The 24140-nt window shown below is 34.2% G+C and overlaps 1 protein-coding gene across 2 annotated transcripts in view; it reads left to right on the plus strand.

The window, feature by feature from the left end:
- Window positions 1-24140, plus strand: part of KCNH7 (potassium voltage-gated channel subfamily H member 7) — a 498464-nt gene that overhangs the window by 436494 nt on the left and 37830 nt on the right. The window contains exon 9 of one of the 2 annotated variants that reach the window (XM_033231287.1): window positions 6514-6713. In XM_033231287.1, the coding sequence (XP_033087178.1) occupies window positions 6514-6713 (200 nt within the window). Of the gene's footprint in view, window positions 1-6513; window positions 6803-24140 lie in introns of those variants that run through there. The other variant, XM_033231288.1, reaches the window with a different exon arrangement.

A 24140-nucleotide genomic window follows, 5' to 3' on the forward strand; every position in this document is an offset into this window, starting at 1 on the left:
GAGAGATAAGAAACAGAAAAATGTAATTCTTAATAGGAAAAAAAAAAAATCAAGTAAAATGGAACCAGAATCTACAAAGATGATGAAGGCAAGCAAAAAAAAAAAAAAAAAAAAAAAAAAAAAAAAAAAAAAAAAAAATTCTTTTTTTTAAATAAGAGCAGAAATAATGGTAGAATTTTTTCCAAAATTAATGAAAACTATAAACCACATATCCAAGAAGTCCAGTGAATCCCAAACAGGTTAAATATGTGTAAAACATACTTGTGCACATCATAATCAAATATTAAATGCTGCTGGAGAAAAAAAGACACATCATATACAAAGGAAAAAGATAATGTTGATAGATTTCTTATTAGAAATGATGAAAGCCAAAGACAAAGGAATAAAATTCTTATATTGCTGAAAGAAAACCAAAATCTGTCAACATAGGAATCTATGTTTAATTAAACTACTCTTCAAAAATGACAAAACCTGACATAATTCTTCATGAGCAGACTACAAGAAATGATAAAGTTCTTCAAGTGAAAGGAAAATTATACCAGAGGAAAATTTGGATCAACACAAAAGAATGAAAAACTAGAAGTGGTAAATGTGTGAGTTAAAAAAAAAAAAAAAAGACTTTTTCCTTATTTCTAAATGTCTTCAAAAATAATTGACTCCTTAAAGCAAAAAATAATGTCAATGAATGTGCAGGTTTTATAACATATGTAGAAGGAGAAATTATGACAATGATAGTATCAAAAAGTGGGAAGAAGAAATAGAAATATATGTTGTTGTAAGGTTCCTACATCATTCATGACATGGTATTATGCTATTTAAAGTAGATGTTGACCAATTTAAAATGTATGTTATAAATCCTACAACTATAGCTAACAAGCCAACAGGAAAGACAAAATGGAATAATAACAAAATAACACATGTAAAATATTGTAGGAAATGAGTAAAAAAGGGAAACGCCGAAAACAAATAGCAAGATAGTATATTTAAACCCAAATATATCAATAATTGCATTAAATATAAATGATCTAAATGCTTTTGTTGAAATGGAGAAATTATCAGAGAGTATTTTAAAAAATAAGGTTCAACCATATGCTGTCTAAAGAAAACATACTTATAAAGAGTAAAAAAAAATGAAAAACAATGTTCATACAAATCCTAATCATAAGAAAATCTGAGGAACAGTATTAACTTCAGACAATGTAGTGGTATTAACTTTAGGACAAGTACTATTGCCAAAGATAAAATAGATAAATATAGCAATCCTAAATGTATAGGTACTCAATTACAGAACTTTAAATTACATGAAGGAAAAACTGATGTAACTGAAAGGAAAAATTGACAAATTCACAAGACAAATTCATAATTATAGTTGGCAATGTTAACACTGCTCTTTCAGTATTTTATAGAATAAACAGATCAAATGAATAAAAATATGGAAAACTTAAAGAATACTATCAGCTAAACTTGGTATATTGACAATTATAGAATACCAGCAGAATACATGCTCTTTACTAGCATATATGGAACATTTACCAGTAGACAAGCCACATGCTGGGCTACAAAACAAGTCTCAATAAATTTGAAAATGCTAAAATCATACAAAGTATTTGTCTGATGATAGAGAAACCAGAAATCAACAATAGAAGAAGGAAGAGGAGAAGGACCAAGAAGATGAGGAGAAGGAGGAAGAGGACAAGGAGACAAGGAGTAGGAGAAAAAACTGCTAGATGTTTAGAAAGTCCCCAGATGTTTGGAAATAGGTTCCAAATAACTCACAGTTCAAAGAAGAAATCACATGGAAAATTACAAACTATTTTTAACTTAATGAAAATGAAAACAAAATGTATCAAAACGTGTATAGGGCACCTAAGGCATTTTTTAGAGATAAATCTATAGCTTTAAGTGTTTTTATTTTAAAAGGAGATCTAAAATAAAAAATCTAAGCTTGTATATTAAGAAGCTAGTAAAAGGCAAGCAAATTAAAACCTAATACAACTGGAAGAAAAGAAATAATAGATATAAGAGCAGAAGGCAATAAAAATAGAAAACAAGAGAGAACGTTAATGGAAGTAATTTTTAAAAGCAGTAAAACTGATAAGCCTCCAACTAGACTAAAAGAGAGAACATAAGTTACTGTCCTGTATGAAAGAAAGATAATAACACAAGTCTTATGGACATTAAAAGGATAAGAAAAGAACATTATAAAGAACAATAAACTTGATAATTTAGATCAAATGATAAAATTATTTGAATTATACACATTACCAAAACTGAAACAAACAAAAATAACCCTGACTCATACAATAAAAATTGATAAATTGGATTTCATCAAAATTAATAACTTCTACACTTCAAAAAACACCATTAAGAAAAGGAATGGACAAATGGTATACTTGAAGAAAATATTTTCAATACCAAGATCAAAAAAGGACTTATATCCAGAATATATCAATAATTCTTACAAATCCATAATAAGAAGACAACTCAATTTAAAAATGGGTAAAGTATTTGAAAAGACAATTCACAAAATATACATGAACAACTAATAAAGACATGAAAAAAATGTTATTAATCATCAGGAAAATGAAAATTAAAACCCTAATGAGATATTACACATACACACTACAACGGTTAAAATTAAAGACTGACAAAACCAAATGCTGGAGAGGATATGGAACAACTAGTATTTTCATACATTGCTGGTGAGAATGTAAAATGATACAACTTTGAAAAACAGTTTGGCAGTTTCTTATAAAGTTAAACATACCACACAACTCAGCAATTCCACTCTTAGGTGTTTAAAAGAAATGAAAATATATGCCCACACAAAGACTTGTATACAAATGTTCATGGCAGTTTTATTCGTAATAGCCAAAAACTAGAAACAGCAAGGTTTCCATCAACAGGAGAAGAGATAAACAAGCTGTGGTACAGCCATATGATGCAAATCAATTCAGCAATTAAAAAAAAAAATTACTGATACACACAACAGAATGATTCTCAAAAACATGTTGAGCAAAAGAAGTCAGTCACAAATGTACATAATGAATATGTACATTATGATTCCACTTATATAAAATCCTAGAAAATGCAAACTAATCTGTAATGACATAAAGGAGCTCAGTGGTTGTCTAAGGTCTGAAGTGAGTGGTTGCAAGCAACCAAGGAACACAAGGAGACTTTTAGGGTGAAGCAAACGTTCTATATCATGATTGTGTTTACAGGGGTGTATATATTTGTCAAAACTAATTGAATTATACACTTAAAATAGATGCATCTTACATATAAATTAAAAATCAATAAAATTTATTTTATTAAGTTACAGAATTGTTTAAATTTATGTAGTAAGAATGCAGGTGTATTTGTCAACATGTTTCAGCTAATATTTTCTGACCAATCAAATGTATTAGTATGGTTACTATATCAGAATTAAGGTGTGGTGTGCTGAAGGAAGTTTTAAGATACACCTGTTTTATTTCTATAATACCTAAACTAAAGCAAACCATTTGGATGATAAAAGAACTCCCTATTTATAAAACTAAAAATATTGAGTTAAGGAGAGATGCCTAGATATCCATAGTCTGTCAACTTGCTTTTGATTGATATTTTTGCCAGTTGGGCATCAACTAAATAATATGTACAGAATATAAGTATTTTATTCTTCTCTCTAGCTTATAACCTCTAGCTCCATTTCCTTCTTAAAAAATAGGAAAAAGATTAATGTCTTTATTTTAATTTAAAAAGTCATAATCACAGAATTTCCTAAAAATAGGTATCTCAGGTCACTTTTTGTCTTTTTTGTTTGTTTGTTTGTTTGTTGTTTGTTTGTTTTTGAGATAGGGTCTCACTCTGTCACCCAGGCTGGAGTGCAGTGGCATGATCTTAGCTCACTGCAACCTGTACCTCCCCGGTTCAAACGATTCTCGTGCCTCAGCTTCCAGAATAGCTGGTACTACAGGCACACAGCAAGATACCTGGCTAATGTTTGTATTTGTTGTAGAGATGGGGTTTTGCCATGTTGCCCAGACTGGGTTCGAAACCCTCAGCTCAGGTGATCCACCTGCTTTGGCCTCCCAAAGTTCTGGGATTACAGGCGTGAGCCACTGCGCCCGACCATAAATTAGTCACTTATCTGTTCAACTATGTACTTATAATCTAGATTTTTTTTCATCTTGACAGCTAGTGGGAAATGCTTGTTTATGACTTAAACTAACATTTTGGTTAATTTTGATGGTAGAGATAAAACTCTACCATCCAAATAACATCTAATTTGCTAAAATCTATTTAATAAATAAGATTTTTTCCTTATCTTTCTTGATCATGTAATGGTTTAGGTAAAACATGTGTTTCTTGATCGTGTGTGGTTTAGGTAAAAAAAAAAAAAATAGCATTGATTTCGTGCCCTCTGATTAAACCTACTTCCTGAGCACGTGATAGGTATTTTGGAAACATAACATCACATGTGATTGTTTCCCCACTACATTTGGAATAAGTAAAGCGTATTTTTCACATGAATGTCCTTGGATCACAGGAATCAATTTCTGGCAAATATTGTTAATTATCTATTTAAAGAACGATTCATTTACTCAAAAACAATTTAGGCCCACCTTTTCTTCATGTAGAAGATACAATTCAAACATCTGCTCTACCTTACAGAGGATTAATGTCTCTTATACATGCCAATTCAGCCTCACTAGAGATCTCCTGTATTAGTCTGGATGTCCAGAGAAGCAGAACCAAAAGATAGATATTGGAAAGACATATGTGTTTGAATATAGCTAAAGATATAAAGAGATTTATCAGACGAAATTGGCTCACATGGTTGTAGAGGCTGAAAATTCTCAAGATCTGTACTCAGTAACTGGGTCTAGACCAGGGAGAGCCAATGATGTGGTTTCAGTCTGAGTCCGAGTGCAAGTCCAAAGGCTGGAGAAGACTGATATTCAGCTCAGACAGTCAAGCAGAGAGTTCATTCTCCTTTCTTCCCCTTTTTCTTCTATTCAGGCCTTCAATAAGTTGGATGTAGCCCACCCACAGTGGGGAGGACAAACTGCTTTACTTGTTTACTGACCCAAATGCTAATCTCCTCTGCAAACCCCTCACAGACACACCCAGAATATTTGTGTAACCAAATATCCATGCACACTGTGGCCCAGTCAAGTTGATATAAAATTAACCACCACATCTCCCCAACTTCCATCCCCCTAAATAGATAAAAACAAGGGGTCACTACTTTCCCTGGGACATTCTCTTACTTGGGATATCTATGGTACATAAGGATCTTGATAACCAAGCATGATAAGATAAGCAAACAAGGTGAGATGGAAAAGCAAGCAAGTGCCCAGGAAAACATACTAGTTTAAAACATGGCCAGAATCTGGCCAAAGCCTGCTTTGGAAATGATTAAGTGGTTTACAGAAGCAATTGTTTGTAAAATTTGTTTGAGGAAACAAATGTGTCGTTTGAATTTACTTTAATTAAACACTTCAAACTCTTTTGTTGTTGCTGTTTTCCCCACCCTGGTATATAGCTATTCCAGTGACTTAAACATATGTTACCATATCTCTCAGTTTCTGATAGATACCCAAAGATCAATATTCAGATTTTATATCATGATGTGACTTTCTGTACAGAGAATAGCATTTATTTTTAGGATTATTAGATATGAATACAAATATAAAAAAGAGAGAAAGTGCTTAAAGAGCTTATTTTAAATCATGAAGATTTAGTGGAAGAAGCACCAATACAGATATTCTTCCTAAATGCTGATTATATAGCAAGGGATCTCATAGCAGTTTCTTCCCATAGACGAAAGAACAAAAATGTATTCTATTTTTTCCCTACAAAAATGAAGCTATGTGAATTTTTCTAAGCCAGAGATATGTTTCTTATGCAAAAATACTATGAAAATGAATTGGAATAGATTAAAAACTGTATACAAATTAACACTCCAAGGAAACTGGGTTTCTTAAAAGAATTTGTTATCCCTTAACAAACCTAATGTATTCAAAATAATCTCAAATTTAATAATAGATTTTTCTTCTACAAAGTTAGATTTGAGGCTGAGAGGCAGAAATAAGTCACAATTTAAAACTAATATGTTAACTCCAATTCAAAAAGGGTTTTTAAATCCCTAAAAGACACTTTTGCCTCATATTTTTTTCAAGAAAATGTATTTATGGTGAGCCATGACACGCCTTCTTTTTCAAATGAAAGGGTTTATTTCAAATGCATTTCTCTCTAGTCAATGCTCCCAGCCACAAGCTGATATTATAAACAATGTGAGTTTTCACTTTCATTTAGAATCCATGATGAATTTGGATACTTTCCCTCTCCAGCTTTATCACTAAAATTATGAAATGTAAAGCAGTTTTAGTTTAACTTCTTTTTTTCTCTGTGATCCAATGGTAAATCCTCACTAGACTGAGATAATCAAAATCCTCATGCTTGATACTCTAACAATATATAACATGCCTATGTTTCCCCCGTAACTTTGTTTTTTATCCAATCCAGCACTAATGTATGCAAGCATTTTTGGGAATGTATCTGCAATTATCCAAAGACTATACTCGGGAACTGCCAGGTACCACATGCAGATGCTGCGAGTAAAAGAATTCATTCGCTTTCACCAAATCCCCAACCCTCTGAGGCAACGTCTTGAAGAATATTTCCAGCACGCATGGACTTACACCAATGGCATTGACATGAACATGGTATGTATGTCTGTTTTCCAAAATGAAAGTGCCACGGGCATTATAGTGATAGCCAAAATGGAATAAAAGCCAGAATCACCAGCTTTGAACCCCTTGCTTTTGTTTTCTTCTCTCAGATGTGTATTTTCTCCCCCGGAGATAGTCTCTCATTCTCAATTCATGGCATTGCATGGTGCTATATCTAGTTATACTGTGTGGCAAAGGCATTATAACATGATGCAAACTGATATAACTGTGTGTAGTAGAGTTCCCACTTCTGGTGAGAGACAGCATTGCTTTAGCTGGGACTTGGGTTTTCACTGCATGGCCTCATTGCCAACACCCCCCAAAAATAGTTGGATCCAGTTGCAATAAGGTTTGGCAAGTAAACAGTAATAATTATGATGCCCCCAAACAGAGATCCCAGGTTAACACACTTTAAAAGACAGGAAATTGAAAACTTATAGGAGAGGTCAGGGAGCTTAAGTATACATAAGCATTTTCTGATAGGAAGTTTCACACTTTTAAGAATTTTTTTTTCTATATTTTAAACAATCTACGCTGTGCCCTTTTACACCTGGTTTAATGCATCTTTCCTTTCAAGGGGGAAATATGGATCCCTTCACATTTTTCCTTCACCTTCTAAGCAAATTCAACATCAACAATCACCTGTCATAACTTCCCTTCCTGTATCACTGCTCAAAACTTTTAATGATATTAATCAACACTTTTAATGATATTAATGTGGTCCAAAGACCTCTTTTTATGATTAGGAGAAGTACCCACTTTCTTTTACCTTGCAATTTGGCTATAAAGGCTGGTTGCTAAATAAATTATACAGCAAATCCAAATTCGATGATGTATCATAGAGCGCCAGAAGAAAAGGAATAAAAATATGGTGGCTTCCCATATGGCTACTCCTCCACTGGGCAAGGACCCTGTTTCTAAGAATTTCTCAGAAAATAAAAGCACTCACATTTAATTATGTCAATTGCATGAAACAATTTTTGTGTAAGTGAGCCTGTACAATTTAAAATGGTACTTTCTGTTTAACTGGTAATACTCTAATGAAGAAAGAAGGGTTCAAAATTAACAGGAATGGTGCAGAAAGCACTGCAAATATTACCCAATTTGAAAGTAATATTTATATATGGATAAGTTTATCATAGCTGTGTGTGATGTATTTGATTGAGAAGGACATGCCATGACAAAAATGTTAATTTGAAGAGCTAATCAAATGAGCACTTTTCACGCAAAACCCCATGAGTCATTTCTAATCATCCCAAAGTTCCTTGTGGAAAATTCATTTGTAAATTGATCCCCCAAAGGAACACTTTAATCTCACAAGAAAGAGCACCTACATGTTGATCACTTTTCTATATTTCCATCACTGTTATTGTTTAACAAAGGTGTCAGCATTCAAAATCTTTTGGGGACTCTCTGCTGCTGGGTTGGCTGAAGCAGTGTCAAGAAATTTTAATCAAAACACATCACTCATTTTTTGTTGTTCCATACTGCCAGATTATTTCAAAAACAGTAGCAAAACAATTATTTTACCCCCCTCCATGTAACTCTAGTTTTGTGACCTTTTTTTGTGATAAAGTCTATTTTGTGACAACTATTTACCTTTCATTGTTTGACTCTATTACCTATGAATATGGTTTATATACCACTTGCCTATTTACAATGTACTTATGAAAGATTTATCTCTTTCCTGTCTGCTTCACACCTTAATAAATGGAATCACAACACCCACCGGTAAGAACAGGAGGTATTTATATCCAATTTAATTCTCGTGTAAATTGTGGAGAACACCCTTGTTATCTGTCAGGTTTAGAGCTTGTTAAATGATTTCCAATGTCAGTTCTGATCTTTTCTGCATGACGTAGCTGAGGAAATACAAAGCAAGAAACTGGGGAAGACAACCTGGAAGAGGCCAAGTACAGAATAGAAATCCTTAACTTTAACAACGACTTGACCTCTAACAATATTTATATACAATTTCCCAGTCCCCATAAAAATTCACTTCTCTGCCCCTATCCCGACTCTGGTAAAGGCTATGGGTATACGGTTTGCATTAGATAATTGTCATAAATAAAATGTCATTCTCTTTCATTATCTTCTATTTTCATGATGTAGGTGCTTTTCTTTCCTCTCATCTGCATGCCTGTATTACATCGTCCTGGAGTGTGTGAGCTCTAAACCATGTGCCGCTGAGTCTTGCATGTGGTTTTGAGAGCTTGACTTTGCACGGACTTCTTGTTTGTGTACAGTGTCTACATTTCTCATTTTGTGACTGCAAAGTGAGTAAGCGAACTGCAAGATAACTCTGAACACTCAGCAAATGGAAGATGCTTACTTGTTAAGCACTACTTATGAAACAAAGTTGATTAGAGAAAAAACAACTATACTCTTAGACAATTGAGAGGTTAAAAAAAATCAAAATGGATTTTTTTTACCTCCAAAACCACACTTAAAATCCCTATGTATTGTCAACTAAATTGTAATTTAATCGCAGTTTAAAATCATTCAAATTTATGTATTGTCACACATAAAAGCACACTAAACTTCTATTTTGCATCAGCATTCCATGATATTTTAAGTATAACCTTACATATAATTTCTCATGAAACATTTCAGGTCATTTTCACTGTTCAACCATGTCCAAATGAAGTACAAGATACTCAATCACACGGTATTGATTGACCTAAAATTATTTTTATGAACAAAACCATTTGATTGTTTGATAGACCAAAAAAATAAGAAATAATTGACCTAAAAAGTGTGGCCATATCCTTTTGGTGTAAAAGCTATTGCCAGAATGTTTCAAAACTTAAAGCACTGTGGGAACAAGTATGGATTCCCTTTTAATTGAGCCAGATGGTTCAGAGTACAGAAGGAAATGGGCCAGAATAATGAAGCCACTGAAAGAATCACAGTTTTTTGTTTTGTTTTTGTTTTTGTTTTGAGGCAGAGTCTTGCTCTATTGCCCAGGCTGTAGTGCAGCAGTGCGGTCTAGGCTTGCTGCAACCTCTATCTCCTGGGTTCAAGCAATTCTCTTGCCTCGGCCTCCTGAGTAGCTGGGATAACAGGCACATGCCACCACAGCTGGCTAATTTTTGTATTTTTGGTAGAGATAGGCTTTCACCATGTTGGCCAGGATGGTCTCGAACTCCTGATCTCAAGTGATCTGCCACCTTGACCTCCCAAAGTGCTGGGATTATAGGCGAGAGTCATCACGCCTGGCCTAGATCATGTTCTTTTGAGAGTGATCTCATATTAGGAATAGTAAAAATCATATGAAAGATGTGCAGAAGTTAACTCTCTTAGAGGGAAAACTCTCTTCCCTCTACCTCCAACATTTTTAAATAGGAGTGAAGAGATACTTTTTTCAGTGTAGGACTGATAGCATCTCAATGAATTTCTCCAAATCAAAGCTGTCTTCTGATATAGTCTGAGACTTTCTGAGCTTACCTAACACTGTTTTAGTTACAGCACTACCACAGTAATGAAAATCATCTGTCATGTCAGTGTAAAATCAAGTGGCCTCACATCACACACACACACACACACACACACACACACATACACACACACAGAGAAGGACTCCAGTGACCATGGTCCATATATTTTTCTGGATGAAGAGAAATAAACTATTTAGGGCAGAGGCTACTCCTAAATTTAATATTATAATTGCGTGGAATAATTGCCTGTATGAGCATTTAATGGGGAATTTACTCCTTACCTGAAAATAGCACCTCTGCCCCCACCAAATAATGCCCAGATAATATAAAAAATGCAGAATAGAGATTCAGAAGACCTAAAAACTAACTCTCAGTCTGCCACTACTCTTGGACAAGTCACTTAACCTCTCTGCAATTTCATCAAACTTGTTGTTTTCCAATATTTTTAAAGCACCAGAACTCAAATATGCTAAATGTGCAAAACCGTTATTGTGGGAGCTTTTCTGCTTGAGGATGGCAATTCTAACCTATCTGCTTCCCATCCCCCAACTCAGGTACTCAGTAATCCAGAAACAGTTTTCATTTCTTTTAGTAAGAAAAGGGAATAGTTCCTTTTTTTTTTTTTTTTTTTTTTTTTTAGCCTGGGACATTAATGGAGGAAATTTTGAGAGAAAGACATAGAAAGTGGTTGGAATAAGAGCCTAGGAAGAGATATAAACTCTCATCTGGGTGGATAGGTAAGTTTTTCTTAAAGACAGGCAGGAAAGAAAACAGAAAGGGTGAAGGTATTAGCTCGCAGGGTTAGAAGTGAACTTGATGGTACTTCCATTGCATTGTTCAGTTTCCTAGGTCAAGCAGAGACTAGATGAATCCTGAAAAAGGAGGAAGTGCAAGATAGAAGTGTAGCTCAAGACAGGGAGAGATTTTGGAGCTTTTGAGTTAGCTTAATCGGCTTCAAAAAACTTAGGATCATAGTGAGATTTTGAGTGACACAGTATAGACCTGTAATGGACCGTATGAACAAAGCCAGTTAAAAGTGGAAAAGAGAATAATAAAGAATGTTGTAGGCCGGGCGCCGTGGCTCACGCCTGTAATCCCAGCACTTTGGGAGGCGGAGGCGGGAGGATCACGAGGTCAGGAGATTGACACCCTCCTGGCTAACACGGTGAAACCCCGTCTCTACTAAAAATACAAAAAAAAAAAAAATTAGCCAGGCGTGGTGGTGGGCCCTGTAGTTTCAGCTACTCGGGAGGCTGAGGCGGGAGAATTGCGTCAACCTGGAGGCGGAGCTTGCAGTGAGCCGAGATGGCGCCACTGCATTCCAGCCTGGGCGACAGAGCAAGACTCCGCCTCAAAAAAAAAAAAAAAAAAAAAAAAGAATGGTATACTGTTTAATAGAAATTTATATTGCTTGGAGCTGATGTGATTTCCAAGGAACATTTTAATAAAAATTTGACTTTCTTTACCTGCACAACTTTTAGTTTCTCTGTGATCTGTCAGAGTAGCCTCCACTACTAACACAGAGCTTATCTCTGCATCTACAGTCTTAACACTACTCCATCAAAAACTGTGTTACAATCATTCTCTACACTTATTTAAAAGACTTCATCTGGGCCAGACCTTTATATTAAGATCACAGAGTGTTTTGGTACACCATAGTGAAGTGTAATGGTGAACTCTTTCAGTTATGTTCAATTCAGCAACTCGGATGAAAACAATCCTTGTGACAATATACTCCATCAGAAATGTAAAAGCAAAATTCGCAAAGTAGCATGGCTTGCCTTCACTGTATTGCTTTCCTCTCCCTTACTTTTTTCTAATGATTTTTAATCTACTGACGTTGATAAATACAGTCCATGACCTAGACTGATATGTGTATCATTCAGCTGTAATAAAATTTTAGAAATATGATGCCCTCATATCCAGATAATCCTTCATGCATTTAAAAGGGGGCATAAAGATTGACCAAAACGTACATTTAAATGATAATGACCCACAGGACTGGCACACCTTTTGGTTTTCTATAAATAAATACCTAGTTACCATTTAAGAGTTGAATTAAAGTAATAGTTTTGCACAATGCACTTAAAAAGATGTTGTCATCTGCGTGCAGATTAGTTGACAGGAATTGCCTGGCTCTACAGAAACTGGGAATGTACTAAAATTTCACACTGGCAAGAAGTCTACCACTATGAACACACAAATTTATCACTCATGATCAGCTACTGTAGCCAGCTCCTTAATAGCAGGTGCTTTTAAAAGGCAAAGTTCACTTGCCTTTCCTATTTTACACCAAGGCTACTTACCCTACAGTGCTTCAAAATATCACAAAGAACAAGAAAACAGCATCTGGAGCCCCCTGACATGACCAATGTCAAGCTTAAGACAGGCATCTAATGTTCTCAGGTCACAAATGGTACATGTTCATCTTTCACAAGTGATGATGGTCACCTCATCCTGGTCTCCAACCATCATCAAGGAGGACTTATTTACAGTTGTAATCATGGTGCTTCTATGCAAAGTGAGTTCTTCAGTGGTAGGATCTGACCTTTAGCCCATTTGAAGTCTGGAAAAATAATGACTGTATGCCCTAGAGCCTTCCATATTATAAAAAGTCTACAGAAACATGACACTGAGGTGGTGAACCTCCTTTGATGCTTCAGTTTCTCTGTTTATTAATAATTTTACTCTTACAGTAGTTGGAAGGTGGAAATGATGTCTCAAATTGTTTTTTAAGTCCTTAAAATAATGTTCCTATTTGAATAGAACTGTAGAGTGGAATTTCTTATGCTGAAGGGTATGATGTGTTTCAAAAAACTTTGAAGTGTTAGGAGCACAGGAATAACTCAACTCAATTCAGTTTCAGATCACTTGATAATCAACACAGGTTAAGCCATTAATAAAAAATAGAGATCATCAAAGTTTGGTTATAACATATTCTTTGGAAATATGATTTTAATTCTCTTCATTCAAATACTAGAATAACTCAGCATTTCTTAAATCTAATGGAATCAAAGCATCCACAATTTTTTTTCAAAAATAAAAGCCCAATATTTTCTTTAGTAGAAGACATACCCAGTGGACTGGGATTGATGTTATAAATGGATATGAAAATGGTCCACCCAATATGTCATATTTCATAATCATTTTTTTAAAAGTGAAAACATTCAGATGTAATTCATCTTAGACCAAATTATCATATAGCCTTAAAGCAGCAATAGCTCAAGAAATTTAGATATATTTTAATTGTTTTTCTCAGTTTAGACATATTGCAATCCATGTGGATGAGCGTGGATGGAAAAAATACATAATCATTACATGTTTCATGCCAGATATACCTAAAAAGAAATCTCCTTTACTTTGCATCTTGGGCTCCTATTATCCAGGTGAGCCACCCCCAGTAGAACTTTACGTTCACCTTAGGGACCATCTGATAAGAGCTTTCTTTATTGGGTTGGGGTGGGGGGCATCACCTGTGATGATGCATTTTTAACACTCCAGAGCTATGCTGAATCATTTCCATATATACTGTCATTCATTCTGCCCTCTCTTCTGTTAATCTTCTTAGATCAGTATGCTGTGCAACCCACACAAAGCTAAAACATGTCTGTGGTTAGGAAAACCGGCCATAGTGGGAAAATAAGCCAAAGACTCACTCTCCACAAAGGCTAAATTATTTTACTTGGATCATAGAGGTGAATCTCAAGCTATCATCTGATTCTGTGCTGTGAATAGAAAGGTGTGAGTGCTAGAAAAATGTGTTTTCCAAGATACGGATTTAGCCCAGAGCCTAACTATAATTTTATCTGTTTTGTCTATGAGCTATTCTTTTTTTAAGAGATGGAGTCTCACACTGTTGCCCAGGCTGGAGTGCAGTGGTAAGATCTCAGCTCATTGCAACCTCCGCCTCCCAGGTTCAAGCGATTCTCCTGTCTCAGTCTCCCCAGTAGCTGGTACTACAGGCACCTGCCACCATGCCCGGCCAATTTTTGTATTTTTAGTAGAGATGGGGTTTCACCATATTGGCCAGGCTGGTCTCGAACTCCTGACCTTGTGATCTGCACTCCTCAGACTCCCAAAGTGCTGGGATTACAGGCGTGAGCCACTGCGCCCAGTGTATGAGCTATTCTTAGTATTTAATAGCAGGCAACACCACAGTGAGGTCAGAGAATTGTAATAAAGCAATTCTCTTTGACTAGATATCTAAAGAACAAAGGCGAGTATAATGCCAGAAAAACAGCTACATGGTGCAAAATTTTACACACCAGACTTCTAAAAGACAAACAAAAATATATAGGCTGGCCTAGAGTAATCATAAACAGAGACATTCTTGGAGTAAAAGCAGAGTGGAAGCATGTAGACAGTGGTCAGAATGAAAAAAAGTACTAGGTTACATAACATTTGTATCTCATGTTTTCTAAATATGAGAATAACATTCAATGGAAATTTAAATCTGCACCTTGCTTTATTCCCTTTCCTTTCATTCTCACCCATCTTAGCATACAGAATTGAGATCTTTTGAAAAAATTGTTATTAAACATTAATGATTGGTTCTCATACGCTTATGGCTTTTATATTGGCAGTTCTTAAAGAGAAAAAATATCTTAACCAATCACTGAAGCAAAGTTAAAGGAAACATTAGGAAGACCTAACTTTTTTCAAATTAAGGTACAGAATCATTGTAAATTATCAAACAGTACAAAACTTTGTTTTACAGTAATTAAAAAGTACTTTATATCTTTTCACTTAGAGACAACACCCCGATGTAACATCACCTTGCAACCTTACTTGTGACATATCATATACGTCCATTTTTTCCTCTTACAGACTTATCATAGCCTGATAAGAATTTGTTTTTAAATTGGGAAGCATCTTCTCTGATGGTGCACATTTCATAGATATGTGTCAATCTAAAGAAAGAAACTGAAGCAAAATTTATATAGAGAGTTTATTTAGACCGACGTTGAGGACTTGCAGCTGGGAAACACTGGGAAATGCTCCAGAGAACAAAGGACAGGCTCAAAGATTTTTTGGTTTTGTTTTGCTCATTTTGTTGTTGTTGTTGTTGTTGTTATTTTTCTATTTTTTAAGGGACAAATCAGTAGAGTGGGCAATTAGAAAAGTTGTTTGTCAGGAACTCTCATTGGTTTACAGAAATAGCACTGGTTAGTGATTAGCTATACATTGTTAAACTATAGGGCATGATTTATGGTATCTAGCATATAGCGTTGTTAGGTCAATTTCTATCAATTGATGGATCTCTCAGTCTAGAGTCCCGATAGCAGGTGGATTACTTAGCTTAAGGTGGGGAGTAAGACGTGACTGCTCTCACATGTCATTGCCTCTATAGACCTCATAATTTAAAGGGGCTTGCATTCCTTAGATAAAAAGTTATTTGCCTTCTCATATACACAAATTTTACTTAAATACAATTGCAACATCTCTACTTTTTTATGAGAGACTTTTAAATGCAACATTTTAAAGGTTTCTTATACTTCAATTTTTATACTTTACTCATCCCATTATCTATTACCTATGTGTGTAAACCTCCGTACCTTTTTATATGCTAATATAATTATACTTATATTTGCATGTATGCAGACATATATATATACATATTTACACACACATATAGTTGCATAATTTAATCTATAAAAACATTTAATTATGTGCAGTCCATGTTTCTCACTTAATAGCTTGTGAAAATACCTCCAAGTTGGCTAATACAACTAATTTATTCCTTTTAATGGCACATACATTCCATACTAGTTTATTTTATATACTATAACTATATATAATACATAATATAATAATATATAGCTACATATTATACTAATAGTTTCTTCTCTTATACTAATGGCTACATTGCTGGGCATTCGTTTGATTTCCAATTTCATGCCACTTCAAACAATACTGCAATAAACCCACTTACATATATTTCCCTTATTTATACTTTTATATTTATGGGTAGATTCTCAGATAAGGGATTTTTGAGTAAAAGATTATATGTAATTTTAATTTTTATAGCTATTATAAGATTACATTCCAAAAATGCTTAACAATTTACATTTCTATCAACAATGTTGGTACTTTTCCCCCTTCCTTTTACTAGCACTGGATGTTATGGTTCTTTTTAATTTTTGCCAGTTTAATGGATATATGAAAGTTTGTTTTTACTCTAATGACATTTTCTGAGCTGCTGTTAAATGTAAGCACCTTTTTCATTCATTCATATATACATACACACACCTTATTTGGTTTTTTATTCTATGAATTGCCCATTCATAGCATTTTTTGCATATTTTCAATTATCTTTTCTATATTATTTTATTTAATAAGAACTCTTTGTAGATATTAATGCTTTTCATATTGTAATTTGATCCTAATATCTTTTCAGTATGTTGGTTTATTTAAGGACTATTTTGGATACAAAAGTTTTGTTGTTTTTTTTTTAATATTGTCTAATTGGTCAATTTTTATTATATAGCTCATAGATCCTTTCCTGTTTTAAAAAAACCTTACTAAACTTTGGATTATATGAGTAATTTCCTAAATTTTTTTATAAGATTTGGTATATGTTTAGAAAGAGAACTCCACAATGTGTTTGAAATCTATTTTTGTAAACTATTTCCTTCACATGAATAGAAAATAGTCATGGTAGAATTTATTAAATAAACCATTCCTTTTTTCATTTAATTAAAATACCACCTGCATTACACATTACATCATTGGGTATAATTGGGATACATATCTAGACTCTAAAGGCTGCTCTATTTGTCCACTCAATGTAGTATAAGAATGGTTTGGCTGGGCACAAGGGCTCATGCCTGTAATTCCAGCACTTTGGGAGGCCAAGGTGGGTGGATCACCAGAGGTCAGGAGTTCGAGACCAGCCTGGCCAACATGGTGAAACCCCCATCTTTAATAAAACTACAAAAATTAGCTGGTCATGGTTGGTGGGGGATGCCTGTAATCCCAGCTACCTGGGAGGCTGAGGCAGGAGAATATCTTGAAGCCAGGAGGTGGAGGTTGCAGTGAGCCAAAATCGTGCCATTGCACTCCAGCCTGGGGGACAAGGGCAAGACTCCGTCTAAAAAAACAAACAAACAAAAAAATGGTTTGTGTTTAGCAGCTTTATATAATATTTTAATATCTGATAAGATAGGTCGACACTTACTAATCTTATTTTGCTTATTTCTCCTGGCTACTTGAGAGTATTTATTCTTCTATAAAAAATATATGACATTTTAAATTCAGTTACAACTTACTCCATGTTAGGCTTTTGAATTAACCCAAAGATCGGATTGTTAAATATGGCTCCCAAGAGTGAGAAATCACAACCACTATCAAGATTTACTGATAATTTCAAGAATTAAGGAATTATGAGCATAGGCACAGAGATATTCCTTACAATATTAGTATGAGTTCTGGCTCAGATTTAACGTAGGACTGTAAATGATATATGTTATTATACGACACTTAAACAGAATCTTTTTTGGTCATTAAACATTTACATTTTACATTCTGGACATTACACAGCTTATATGACATTTTCCAGAAAGTCATGTTCTATTAAATCTGTTAATGAAAGATTGGCCTATCATAGGTGATTATTTAGATATATCCTGCTAAAAATACTCCATAAATGGGAACTATTCCACTAATAAATGCCCTTACTGTGTTTGCCAGGAGTGGGTCACTAATGCTTGTCAGTAGCTGGTCATTTTTCTTCCCTGTTATTTCTTGGGAAATATAGAAAATGGATTGTAGGTCTACTTTAACTCTTATTTAAATATAACTTTGGTATTTAAATATTAAGTCTCACCCATGCTGCACATTAAAATCATCTGAAATATTTTATAACAGTTAAATCAGAATTGCTTAAAGTCTGTGTCAGTATTTTTATAAATCTAATATGTAGACAAGGTTGAGAGTCACTGGTTTATATCTTAAAAAATAAAATCCAATTCAATAAGATTTTATCATTTTCTTCTTAAAAATTTTTACCTTTATTGTTAAATATCTTTATTAATTTTATATAGCATAGTGAATCAAATAAAATATATTATACATTTCCATTTTTACCTACTTATAGATCATAAAGAATAAAACTATTTATCTTCTATCCAGCCACTTTAGCAAATTCTGATATAATTTTCTTTTTGTATGATTCAATTTGTTTTCTCTGTAACCAAGTTTTGGGTCAATTTATTTTTCTTTAACAAATTCTGAAGGACTTCTTTTTGGTTTGGTTCAATTTGACCTCATTCTGATAGTACTTTTTAGTTTGGCTTAATTTGGTTTGTTCCGGTTTGTTTGAATGGTGGGTGGTCCTCTTGAGGATTTACTATTGGATGTTCTAAGCATACAATCGTATCAGCAGCAAAAAGAGATAAATTCATTTTCTATTTTTAATTGCAACCACTTATTGGGGTGTTTTCAGTTCTCTAGAATCTCCAAAATAATTTTGAAAAAAAAGTTGATTTTAATTTTAAAATTTTAATTAAAAATAATAAAATTATTATTTTAATAAAAATCTTAATAATTGATTTAATTAAAGAAATGTTAAGATGAATACTACTAAAATACCCTTGCACTCATGAAATGCATCCTACTTGAGCGTAGATTTTTTTAAAATTTTTAAATTTTTTCTTTCTTCCACTTTTATTTTAGGTTTGGGGGTACTTATGCAGGTTTGTTACATAGGTAAATTGTGTGTCACTGAGGCTTGATGTACAAATGATCCCAAGGTAGTGAACATAGTGCCCAGTGGTACCCTTTCTTACCACTCTTCCTTCTCACCTTCCCTCCTCAAGCAGTCCCCAATGTCTGTTGTTCCCATCTTTATGTCCATGTGTATTCAATGTCTAGCTGCCACTTATAAGTGAGAACATGTAGTACTTGGTTTCCTGTTCCTGCGTTAGTTTGTTTAGAATAATGGCTTCCAGCTGCATCCCTGTTGCTGCAAAGGACATAATTTCATTCTTTTTTATGGTTGCATAGTATTCCATTGCATATATGTACCACATTTTCTGTATCCAGTCCACCATTGATAGGCATCTTGTATTGGTTGGTTTCATGTCTTTGCTACTTTGAATAGTTCTGTAATAAACATACAAGTGCATGTGTCCTTTTGGTAGAATAATTTAATTTCCTTTGAGTATTTGCCCAAGAGTGAGACTGCTGGGTTAAATGAAATAGTTCTCTTTTAAGATCTTTGAGAAATCTCTACACTGCTTTCCATAGTGACTTAACTAATTTACATTTTCCACCAGCAGTGTACAAGTGTTCACTTTTCTCCAGAACCTCACCAATATCTATTGGTTTTGGATTTTTTTTTTTTTTAATTTTTTTTTTTTTTGAGATGGAGTCTCGCTCTGTCGCCCAGGCTGGAGTGCAGTGGCCAAATCTCAGCTCACTGCAAGCTCCGTCTCCTGGGTTTACGCCATTCTCCTGCCTCAGCCTCCCGAGTAGCTGGGACTACAGGCGCCCGCCACCTCACCCGGCCAGTTTTTTGTATTTTTTTAGTAGAGACGGGGTTTCACCATGTTAGCCAGGATGGTCTCGATCTCCTGACCTCGTGATCCGCCCGCCTCGGCCTCCCAAAGTGCTAGGATTACAGGCTTGAGCCACCGCGCCCGGCCTGGATTTTTTAATAATAGCCATTCTGGCTGGTGTGAGATGGTATCTCACTGGAGTTTTGATTTGCATTTCTCTGATAATTATTGATGATAAGCATTTTTTTCATATGTTTCTTGGCCACTTGTATGCCTTTTTTTGAGAAGTATCTGTTTGTGTCCTTTGCCCACTTTTTATTGGAGTTCTTTGTTTTTTGCTTGTTAGTTTGCTTAATAAGTTCCTTATAGATTCTGGATATTGGATCTTTATCAGATGTACAGTGTGCAAATATTTTCTCCCATTCTGTAGGTTGTCTGTTTACTCTGTTGATAGTTTCTTTTGCTGTGCAGAATGTCTTTCATTTAATTAGGTTCCACTTTTCAATTTCGGTTTTGGTTGCAATTGCTTTCGGATTTAGTCATAATTTTTTTGCCAAGGTTGAAAAGGTATTGGTAATAATATGGCCAGGAATGTCATTTCATAGGCTTTCTTCTAGAGTTTTTATTGCTTTTAGGTCTTATATTTAAGTCTTTAATCCATCTTGAGCTAATTTTTGTTGATGGAGAAACATAAAGGTCCAGTTTCAATCTTCTGCATATTGCTACCCAGTTATCCCAGCATCATTTATTGAATAAGGAATCCTTTCTTCATTGTTTATTATTGTCAACTTTGTTGAAAATCAGGTGGCTGTATGTGTGTGGCTTTATTTCTAGTTTCTCTATCCTATTCCATTAGTCTGTGTTTGTTTTTCTACCAGTACCACACTGTTTTGGTTACTGTAGCCTTCTAGTATAGTTTGAAGTTGGGTAGTATGATGCCTCCAGCTTTGCTCTTTTCGGCTCGAATTCCTTTGGCAATTCAGGCATATTTCTGGTTTCATATGATTTTAGAATAATTTTGTCTAATTCTGTGAAAAGTGACTTTGGTACATTTACAGGAATGGTATTGAATTTGTACCTTGCTTTGGGCTATATGGTCATTTTAACAATATTTATACTTCCCATCCATGAGCATGAAATGTTTTTTTCAATTTTTTTGTGTCATCTCTCATTTCTTCCAGCAGTATTTTGTAATTCTCACTGCAGACAGCTTTCACCTCCTTGGTCTGCTGTATTCCTAGATATTTTATTCTTTATGTGACTATTGAAAATGAGATTGCATTCTTAATTTGTCTCCGAACTTGGGTGTTACTGGTGTATAGAAATGCTACTGATTTTAGTACATTGATTTTGTATTCTGAAAGTTTACTAACTTTGTTTATTAAATCGGGAAGTCTTCTGGTGGAGTGTATAGCGTTTTCTAGATACAGAATCATATCGTCTGCAAAGAGAGATAGTTTGACTTATTATTTGTATGCCTTTTATTTCTCTTTCTTACCTAATTCCTCTGGGTAGGACTTCTGGTTATAGATTTTTTGATACATTGTTGATATTATTGGTTAGTCAATTGTTTAGTATTTTGCATCTATTTTATAATGATATTCATTAATGGTTATATGCTCTTTAAGTGTTAGAAAGAAATCAGTTGTAAAATCGTCTGGTTGTTTTAATAGTGGGTCTTTAATCACCTCTCCCACTCTACTTGGTAATTATTTGTTCTACTTCTTCCTTAGTCAATATAATAATTTACATTTTGTCAAGAGTTCATGCATGTTATCTAGGCTTCCACAGTTGTACAATTGCACATAGGCTTCCCTTATAAGATATTTAATATTTTCTGAATCAGCGCATGCATCTGCTTTTCTTATTCCTGAACTTGCATATTTTTCTCTCTTTCTTCTTTCCTTCAGCAGATCTTTGAAAGATTTACATATTCTATTTGATTTTATTCAAGGAATTAGCCTTTAGATGTATTTAAGCTAGCTTGCTACTATTCTTTTCATTTTCAGCATTTGCCTCCATTAATTCTCTCTTTCTTATTTTTTGATAACTTTATTATTCTTAATGGTTGTATTAAACTATTTTGTTGTCTGAGCCTTTATTTTTGATAATGAAGGTATCAAAAATAAAGAAAGAGTATACATATTTCTTTGAATACAAGTTTTTCTGTGGTTCTACAGGTATTAAAATGAAATATTCTCATTTTTATTGTTTTCTAAATTGTTTCCTTTTTTATCAAAAAATTATCATCGAAAATTGTTCTTAATTTCTAAGTACTCCTCTTTTATGGTTACTTTTTAATTGTTTTTCCTTATTTCTTGGATTATAATCAGAGTTTAGTGACTATAAAATTTCTACTTTTCAAGTATTTAAGATCCCACACCTAATCAATCAATCTGGTTGCATTTTTCTTAATGACCCACCTTTATAAAAGATTTCTGAAGCATTCACCTTTATTTTCATAGTTGGGATAGGCAGGGGGAGGAGACACTGCTTTCCTTCTTTAGACAAAATTTTATTCTTTTATGTATTATATGATTGAATTATGTAATTCCACTAACAAGTTCAGCTGGCATAAATAGGTTTGAAACACACACAGCTGTTTTATGACTCAAGTGGTAGAAGCAAAAATGTACGTAGATACATTGGTATTTGGAGCATTCAGAGTGCTAAGTAACAGTCAATACATTTTATAGGGGGGGAATTTGTTAGGTAGAGGAAGAGAACTTCCACAATTTTGAAAGCTTCCAATATTTTGCAAAAAGTTAGATAACTGCTAATACAGCCATCCGCTTTCCCTCAAAAACAATTGTTGTCCAGTCTTAAAATTCCCGAGAAACAAATACCCAACTGGTAAAAAGTGAAAATATCATCTGTGCTAGATTTCTACCCTTTATTGCTTTTCTATAAAACCAAAAAATTAGATGAATGAAAAACATTTTATGTCTCACTATTCTGTTATCAACTTTAGAAATCCAATTTGATGGACAGCAATGATAAGTCAAAATGGTTGAAGAAGCCCTGGATTAAGTTTGGAGTCTTAGTTTTTCTACAAATAAAATTCCCAATGCATTGCCTCTGCTTTCAAATTTGAAAACTGGGGTGATTGCCAATGTGTATTCCTCACATAATGTTGACAACTCAATAAAAAATTTGATGCTAAAATATGATACATGATAAATGTTTCTGAAACCGTAAAACTTGATTCAAGTTCTAGATGGTATTTTAAGTACATGTTGGTTTTTAAATTATTCTTTTCATCACCCAGTAGATTGTACCTCCTTTTTCCTTATTTTGTAGGCAAGCTAAGGTCATCTACAATCACTCCATTTGGGAAGAACTATTTGTAGAGCATCCAACAGAATCCACTATGGTTATATTCTGTTCATCCCTTCCCCGACTACCTGTCTCAAATAAATGAGCAGGGGCAAGGAGGAGAGGTCCTGAAACTGCTCCTCAGGATGCAGATCCCTCCTGTTGCCCTTAGAAACTTTAATGGGTTCCAAGTTTTCCCCTGAGACTTCATTTTAGAAATCCGGAGGCACCCTTTTTAAGTCAGCCTTCTGCAGAATTAACAGAAGGACTCCAGAGCTTGGGTAACAAGGACATGTGTATGAAAGCAATAAATCCCCTCTGCCCACACATCATCACCCACACTTCTACCCATCCTTGGCCCACACTTCTACCTATCCTTGACTTAATTTGGATCAGGATAAAGTTTAAGTTTCCGTCTGAAAGCAATGAAACATATCATAGTCGCACTGTTAAATGGAGTTGCAGGAGAAATAGGAAGGATAATTCTGTTTCATTTTTAAAGGACTCTTTACCATTACCAAAACTGGTTTGGGATTTACAACATTGTCATCTCTGTCTGTGTGTGACAGGTTTTTATTCTGCCCATATTTTTTTCCCTAAGGGATATAAATCATATGCCAATTGTTGAAAAGTCACATGAAGAAAATTAGCTTATTCTCTCAATGCTTATAAATATTCCCACAGTTGTGGATTCCATAATGCTCTGCTTTGACAACAATTTGGCCTTATGTGATGGCTTTATACAATAAAATCTTTCCTTATTTTTTCATCAGCCACATGAAAGTGAAATAAGAAATTAGATGATGAAACAATTTGGGCTTCAAACTAGGCAATACATATTTGTAAGATTAAAAACAACTATAAGAGTCTACCTATCATGATCAGTGGTTAAAATGGAGTATTTAACATGCAATTGCCAAACAGGAAATACGTATGTTTCCTATTTCTCAATGGCTAACCCATAGGAAAAAAATGATCTTAAATGACCTAGAAATTGCAGAATCCATTAAGTTGGGACGTTAGCTTCTACAAACACCAAAAAGCAGGGTTTAGTATCTTACAAGTGCTAAAGATTTTTTAGAAGCTGAATGCTCACATTGAAAACAATAATTTTACCAGAATCAGGAAATGCTATAAAATATTAAAGCTTTACGCTAGGACAGAGATTTAAG

Source organism: Trachypithecus francoisi, unplaced genomic scaffold (genome assembly GCF_009764315.1).
Source record: "Trachypithecus francoisi isolate TF-2019V2 unplaced genomic scaffold, Tfra_2.0 Lachesis_group13, whole genome shotgun sequence".
NCBI lineage: Eukaryota > Metazoa > Chordata > Mammalia > Primates > Cercopithecidae > Trachypithecus > Trachypithecus francoisi.